At 46.5% G+C, this 8,238-nt stretch overlaps 1 protein-coding gene across 1 annotated transcript; it reads right to left on the reverse strand.

The window, feature by feature from the left end:
* Positions 1 to 5,736: 5,736 nt before the first annotated feature.
* On the reverse strand, positions 5,737 to 8,238 carry SCP_0202190 (hypothetical protein; the record flags this gene model as incomplete). The annotated part of the gene is made up of 7 exons (XM_027754134.1): positions 5,737 to 6,090; positions 6,146 to 7,140; positions 7,195 to 7,650; positions 7,700 to 7,801; positions 7,854 to 7,925; positions 7,995 to 8,045; positions 8,106 to 8,238. 7 exons carry the CDS (start codon positions 8,236 to 8,238, stop codon positions 5,737 to 5,739), a joined length of 2,163 nt encoding a protein of 720 aa, XP_027609935.1.

Raw genomic sequence — 8,238 nt, forward strand, 5'->3', positions numbered from 1 at the left:
ACCCTTCATCAATGGTACCCAAGATTTTTCAGTGGATGGGACACTATACAGGCCCTGACATCCCTCAAATATCAGCTTTTGTGCGAGTAAAGAATTCATATTAAACCTACATGGTATACCTGCATTGCACCTCTGTCACACTTTATGGTGCAGGCCAGACATTCAAACTGCATCTGCTCAGTCATATTCCACTGTCGGAGATCTGGAATGCAATGCAAGCAAACAGCTCTGCTGCAGTTTGGACGGTCACAGTCGACCAAGTTTCTGCCTTATTGCCAGAGAAAGCAATACTAGGTGCATGGTGTTAGCAAGATGCATATGTTGAAGAGAGAAACAACACCATATCACAGACTTCTATGCCATCTGGAAGATCTTGTGACGTTGATGCTTAGGAGCATGAGCAGAAGGAGGTATAGTTGGATTGGAGGTGAGTAAGCTGTTCTCATGTTCATGAACAGCAGCAGTGATAGACACTGCAGGATCACGTATGGGTTGACTGCTTCAGCATCGAGGGACATCCATTTTAGCAGCAGATGCACATCCTTTCGACCTGCATATGACTTCGACAAATGGGTGGCTCTGAAAACACATGAGGGCAGAGCAGGAACACTTGCCTCATCCTCATCCTCATCCTTGGCCTCGGCCTTGCTCTCCTCCTCAACATCCTCCTTGATATCCTCCTCGACATTTGACACAGGCACATAGCTTAGTGGCTGGTGGATTGTCTCCTTATGTTCCTCCTTGGTATTGTCCAATTTATCACTCTCCTTTGATTCATCATTACAGAGGTGGGCTACCGGTGTGATTGTGATTTACTAGAAATGTCTCACCTCTGTCCGAGTCATCATCCAGAAACTCCCCTTCAACTGACCATCTTCATTGACATCTTTATACAAACCTCTATACACAATGCTCCCCCTGTCATCTCTGCTTTCTCTCAACTGGAACTGCTTCTAATTATCCACGTCCTTCATCTCATCCACACTCAGAGTCAATTGCAACATAGTATCTGCTTGGGGGGTCATGTGAGGTGTCAGCGAATGCAGGGTAAAGTCTGTCATCACAATATCAAATGAAATGTTGCTTACTTGACAAACATATTCACTATTAGAAATATAGAAACATACCTGGTCTGTCCTTTTGCAAAGGTCGGCCATGGTAGTAAGCTGGTGGCACAGATCTACAGTATGAGATGCCTCCTCCAATTGGCTGATTGGCCTGATCGAGATTGAAACCTTGATGCTGGTCCTGACTTGTACCCACAAATGCAGGATTCTCCAGGATTGAGTGCAGATTAGAGGTAGATTGCCTAACACCAGACTGCGGGGTATAGGCAGGGACACAGGTCTACCTTTGTAGTACAAAGGCCTGACCCTGACTATACATACAGGTACATAGACCTGCATATAGTACAGGTCTATGAGGGTCACAGGTTTATAAAAGATAAACCTGTACTATGACCTGTACTATTACTATGTATGTACCTATGTGTAGTTTACTACACATCCTGGACATGTCTTCAAGTAAAGTAGTACTTAAGAGCAAAGTTTAACATGCAAAGTTTAAGTTTAAGTAGCTCTCTTACAGAATATATGTGTTAGCATTTGTGCTTCAATTTATTTAGTTTAATTTGAGTCTCACTCATATATTTATAAAAACTCCGCAGGTTTATATAGTCGGACCTTATATACCTATACTATGTGTACAGGTTTCACAGGTCCAACAAACTCATACCTGGACTATAACATTTACTATAACTATACTTGGACCTTTGCATAGTTTATTACACTACTATGTCCCTGCCTAGACTGAGGTAAAGGTCTGACTGGCAGGCTGAGCAGGCTGTGCATGCTTCTCAGACTGGCTGTGCATGGTAGAATGTACAAAAGTAGCCAAATAGATGTGTGAGAATAAGCAGCAGAGGCACAGCAACAGAAATATAGCAGAGCAGAGACAGCAAGGATAGAGCAAGAGAGAGAGAGAGAGAAAGACAGATCAGATTACAGTGATTGCAATCAAAAGGACTTGTGCGCGCGAGCCCATGGAGATCACGTGATATGCTTGGAGGGCCAGACTTCCCGAAATCTAGTGGACAGTGGCTGAAATTTGATCGGAGTCCGAAAATCGTCCAAATATAGCAATATTCCAGCCACCAGTGTACACCTTCTGCATATGGAAGGTGCTTGACGCATCTGGTGTCTGGGGCACATGACCGAACAAACATGGCCAAATAGTTGGTTTTATGAGCTGGCGCAACTTCCTCTCTCTCTTCCTTCTCTACCACCACCATCCCCTTCCAGCAAGCCGGCCACAAGTGGCTGAGCTTTGTTGCTGCATGTTGCCATGGGCATGCAGTGTCAAAGCTTAGTTATTTGTGCATGCCTTTGTAAGGTAACTGTTTCTTTTCCTGTAGATAGTATTATGTAATATGCACTTTACTGACATCATCCCATAGCTGGTCTTTGGTCAGTCATGGGGTACATGTGGGTTTTGGGGGATCACTGGGCATGCGGCAGCGAGCTGCAGAGGGCTCCGCGTTGTGGGGGCGACCCACTCGCGTCCCTCACCTGGTACTTGAGATTTGGGGGATCACTGGGCATGCGGCGGCGAGCTGCAGAGGGCTCCGCGTTGTGGGGGCAACCCACTCGCGTCCCTCACCTGGTACTTGAGCTTTGAGGGATCACTGGGCATGCAGCGGTGAGCTGCAGAGGGCTCCGCATTGTGGGGGCGACCCACTCGCGTCCCTCACCTGATACTTGAGATTTGGGGGATCACTGAGCATGCGGCGGCGAGCTGCAGAGGGCTCCGCGTTGCGGGGGCGACCCACTCGCGCCTCTCACCCAGTATATATGGGAATTGAGGGATTTTGCACTTCAGTGCCAATGCGCTTCGGCGTACTTGCGTCTAGGCGCATATGTGCTCTGCACATTACATTATCGCCGGCCATCAGCCTTGTGCTGTGCGAGTCGTGCGTGGAGCCGCCATTGGCCTGCTCCACAAGGTCAGTCTTTTTTACTTGTTTGTTTCTTTTTGCATGGTATGGTGCGAGTACAGGAAGTGTAAGGAAGATGTGGTAAGTACTCCACAGCACATCATACAGATACTGACAAGGGTTCTTCAGCATATGGTGGGTTTTATGGCAGTGGTGAAGACCAGGCCAAATCCTATAGTGGATTGAAAGAACCGGTGAGTTTTTTTCCTTGCATTTTGAAGAATACTGACCTCTTGATGTTTCCACAGCCTCTTACACATGTACTGAAAATTGACGACGGTCACTGCAGCGCGAGCAATGCAGCGTGCAAGGTGAGCATTTTCTAACGTTTTCTGACTGTTTTCTGACTTCCTTTTGGTGTTTTGCAGATTGTATTTGTACTTTCCTTGTAGTCTATTTTCTTTCATTTTTCCCTTCTTCCTGGTGCTTGTGGTGAATGAGGGAGGGCCCACCCTCAGTCATCACAAGTCACCTTTTGTTTTCCATCTTTGTAGTTAGAAAAAATTGTAATACTTGAGTTTGTATCCATGAAGCATGAATAAGGCGAAGCCATGCCGGTATGCCGGACGATGCACGGGCGCTTAAGTCACGTGATCACATCACGCGCCACCGTGTGCACTTTTTGAACCCTTGGCCCTGCCCAAATTTCCATCTTGCCTCTTCCCACCATCTGCTACAACAGCAATTCCAGTACTTTCATCCTTTCAAAAGCCCTACTATCAACCATGGCTGGCAAAGCTCAAGAGTATGTGCTTTCTCCAAGCCAGATTTCATCTGATTGAGCAAACTGAACCATAGCTCTGAACTTCCAGACCCTTGTACCCCTGGAGGGTATCACTGCATATAGTATATATAATGTAAGCAGTAACTATATAATGAATCAAGCCTAAGTACAGCCTAGATACAGCCTTAAACTATGTATCCAGAAGCTCCAAAGGGAAAAGAAGACTGTTACAAGCCTTAAACGTAATGTGTATAATGTCATTCTCTCAAATAAGGCAGATATTGAGGGGTATACCCTCAGGGTTTAGTACCCTTACCCATACCCTTACCCCTGGTGAAGGGTATGTACCCTTGGAGGGTAAGAGTAGAGGTACAGCTCAAAGTACCCAGGGGTATACCCCTGCTCTGCACTAGCCTGACACCATGCTTCTTTAAGGTCCTGGAGGATACACTCGTTCAAATTTAAATAGCCAGTCACACACATTTATTGACTACTTTGCATACCTACCTTTGCAACTCGCAAACTATCTGACAATTATTTGACCATTGAATGCCTGTTGTGATTGAAGTGCAAAGTCCTTGAACATTGCACCTTGCTTTGCTGCATAGGATGCATGATCACATAGACCTGCACTCACCGCCTCCATCTCCCTGGTCTGCCACTCATGCTGCTTGCGTTCAAACCACAGGACAGTCTATAACATCTCATATTACACCTTTGGTACCTCCTCCTTGTATCTTGTGTCTTGTGCCTTTGCTCTCAGCCAGTTAACTCGATTAACTGACATGCTAATTACAATCTGTGAATAAGTTTAACCAGGCATGAACAGATAGTCACTCACCCTCCTTCATCACTTAAGGCCCTAGTGCAGAGCAGGGGTATGCATAACCCTCAAGGGTAAGAGGTAAGGGTATTGGAGAGTAAGGGTAGGGGTATGAACTTTCAGACCCTTGTACCCCTGGAGGGTATCACTGCATATAGTATATATAATGTAAGCAGTAATTGTATGGTGACTAAAGCCTAAGTACAGCCTAGATACAGCCTTAAACTATGTTTACAGAAGCTTTAAAGGGAAAAGAAGAATATTACAAGCCTTAAACTTAATGTCTATGATGTTATTTCCTCAAGTAAGGCAGATATTGAGGGGTATACCCTCAGGGTTTGGTACCCTTACCCATACTCTTACCCCTGGTGAAGGGTATGTACCCTTGGAGGGTAAGGGTAGGGGTACAGCTCAAAGTTCCCAGGGGTATACCCCTGCTTTGCACTAGTGTCAGCAAGACCATTAAGTTTGGATGCCTTAGCCTGAAGCCCCATTTGTGTAAAAAGCTATATGGCCAAGGCCAAAGTGTGAAAAACTCTTTATAGAATGAAAATTTCTAGATCCTTGGCCAAGGCCACCATTTTCACAAAAACTATATAGGGCATTCTTGGCTAATGCCAAAGTTTAGAAGACCCTATATAGAATATAAATTTCAGAACACTCAGCCAAGACCACCATTTCCATAAAAACTATATAGGATATTTTCAGCCACAACCAAATTTCAGACAATCCTATATAGGATTTCAATTTCTTGACCCTTGGCCGCAGGCATTATTTTCACAAAAATCTATATAGGGTACCCTTGGCCACAGCCAAATGTTAGGAAATGCTATATAGGATCAAAATTTCATGTGCCTTGGCCGAGTGGAACATTTACACAAAGATTCTATACAGATCCACTTGGCCAAGCCCAACTGTCTGCAAACTCTATATAGGATTGGAATTTTATGACTCTTGGCCAATGGCACTATTTTAGCTACAATCTATATAGAGAAATGGCGGCCGACCCCAAAATGCCCGACAACCTATATAGACTTTAAACCGCACCTCCCTTGGCTAACTCCCAAATATGCGACTCAGCCTATATAGCCTACTTATCTTGGCCAACCCTATATCTCCATCCTATATTATATTCTTGGCCAACACTCGGTTTTATGGAAATTTACACAAAATATTCCACCTCGGTTATATGGACTTTTAGGTATATATTGGCTGATAGGTGTGGCTCAGGATGACCACAGTCCACAGATTAGGAAGTGCCAGGTGTGTTTGTGATGTACTTGGCACAGGAGAGACCTGAGACGACAGAGATGGAAATACCCGCTCAAGCTCCGCTTTGTCCCCATGCACATTGTCAGTGAAGACAAGCTCCACGTCAGTATGACCATACTTCCGTAGTGAGTGAGGAATGAGTGATAATGCAGGCATGAACTGATCGTGAGCCTTTGTTGGTGTGAAGTTGATGGCACGACATTCTCCATACTCGTTGACAACGGTATGCAGTGCACCAAAAACGGCCTCGCCATTCACCTTTCCGAGATGCTTTGGAACCTGATTTGGGCACTGTTAACTGTATGTACATGTTGAGCCATTATCATTGACACACCTTATGGCTATGATCAATGCTCAGAACACATGCTGGAAGCATTGCGGTGTACTGATCCATTTCTGGAGCATGGCTCTCAATGTGCATATCATAGAAACTGTGAAGATATTTTGCTGAGGGGACATAACCTGCATAACCTTTTGGGTCATCCCAGGCACCAAACTCTTCATGCAGTGCAAGTAATCCAGTTTTAACAGCGAGCATGCACAACTTGACCATCTCGAGATATTGAAGATGAAGGCGATCGAAGTGTCGTACATGCATCGTTCTCAGTGTCTCCGCAAAAGGTACAGGGCCTAGTCCTCGCTGAAAACATAGTCGCAAGAGGGCGACAACTTGATCCGATAATCCATTTTGATAAGTAAGATGAAAGGTGAATTGCTGCGCGAGCGGAGCCGGAAGAACGTTCAGAATGTCAGGTGACCAGCTCTGGTATGTTTTGTGACAGTCTGGGTGGCCGCAGTAGTATCGATAACCTATAATAAAGATATTGTACTTGAGATCGACAACACGACGGGGACTGTTTGACCACGTGAGACGTCGGAGAAAAACCAAAGATGAGTTCTTTTGAAGCCGTCCAGCCACCTTACATGCAGGGCATGGGATCCTATGGAACAGGTGCAGCAGCCATACAAAAAATTGTGGTGAGTAAAAGATTGCTGGTGAAAGCTGGAATGAAGCTTCTGCGGCAAATACTGGCTGTTTCGGGCACAGCATAAACTGCCCAGCTTGATAGCAAACAGGCTTTCCTGCCGATACGATCTCTTCTCGCAGCGTCTGGCATACATCCTTGTAATCGTTCGCCAGCCATGTTGGCAGTGAGGTCTTCGCTCGTGCTTTGTGAGGGCGACCTGCTGTCATGTCGCTATCCTCAACGTTTTCGTCATCACCGGACAGTGGACGTGCATCTAGATCATCATTGGACTCGTCCGCGAGCCCAAGCACCGAGTCGATATTGTCATGCTCCCTTTCGAAAATGTCATCACTGGCATCACCTATCATTCCCAGGTCAGCAGAGTCATTTTTAAAGGCATTTATCTACGACATACCTGACATGGACGCAGCCTCAAGTGGCACCGAGGGTGATACGGCTGCCGGGAGGGTCTGAGTGATGGAAGATGTCGGTGTGGGCTCAGCCGTGACTGACACCGGTGCTACAGAGCGCGAATGCTCTGCGTGATGTTGCAAATCTTTCATAGCCCAGTTCAGAGTCTTCCGCGTAATGTCAGTAAGTTGCGAGTCTGAATTGCTGCACCGAAGCCGACATCCATGGGAGCGTGCAAACCCTTGCGCAATGGTCACATCCGGAAGGGGCTCAGTCAGGCCTTGTAGGGCTGGTGCTGCAGCGAGTAGGGAAGTTAAACCGGAGAGTATGGGGGATGATGCTGTGGGCCGGGGGGTGCAAAAAGGCTCGGACTCGTGAAGAGATGCTGATGTTGTAGCAAACGCACTGGCACGTGTTGTGTACAGGTCAGATGCGTGCACATGCACGGATGGTTGGCTTGCTGTAGTACATGTCATGCAAGGCGGGAAAAAACGGAGCAGAGCACATACCTGTTGGAATGTCATCCATCGTGTTAGTGCTAACCTCTGCATTTTGTGAAGTTACCGGTGTCGATGATGAAACCGTTCGAGTTTGAAGTGGTTGAATTTCCCCTGGCAAAGAGTAAGTTGGGTTCCACCGAAAATACATGGTGCATCCACTGACCTTCGACTTGCACTCTAGTTGGGTTTGCACTAATTCGAGGCGTTGCGGATGCGAGTGGAGAACAAGTCGCATCTGGAATGAGTAAAGTCAGCCCAAGCCAACGGTGAGTGATGGGAACTGTGATTAGAGAACAGTGCTCACATTTGTTGATTCCGGCAGATCCTGCAAAATTATCGGAGGCCCCACTAGGCTCTGTTGATGAAGTCAGTCAGTCAGAATGTGCGCGCAGAGTTAAGCATGCATAAGACGTACCTCCAAATACAGGTGGCTGCTTCCTCGGGCGACCAACCGGCCTTCCCTTCGTCCCAGCATTCGGCTTATTTTTTGATCCCTTGGGCCTGCCTGGTCGACGCTTCGCAGGTGCGTCTGCTGTCATGAAATCCAT

The sequence above is a fragment of the Sparassis crispa genome (genome assembly GCF_003851025.1).
Source record: "Sparassis crispa DNA, contig_000001F, whole genome shotgun sequence".
NCBI classification, from domain to species: Eukaryota; Fungi; Basidiomycota; class Agaricomycetes; order Polyporales; family Sparassidaceae; genus Sparassis; species Sparassis crispa.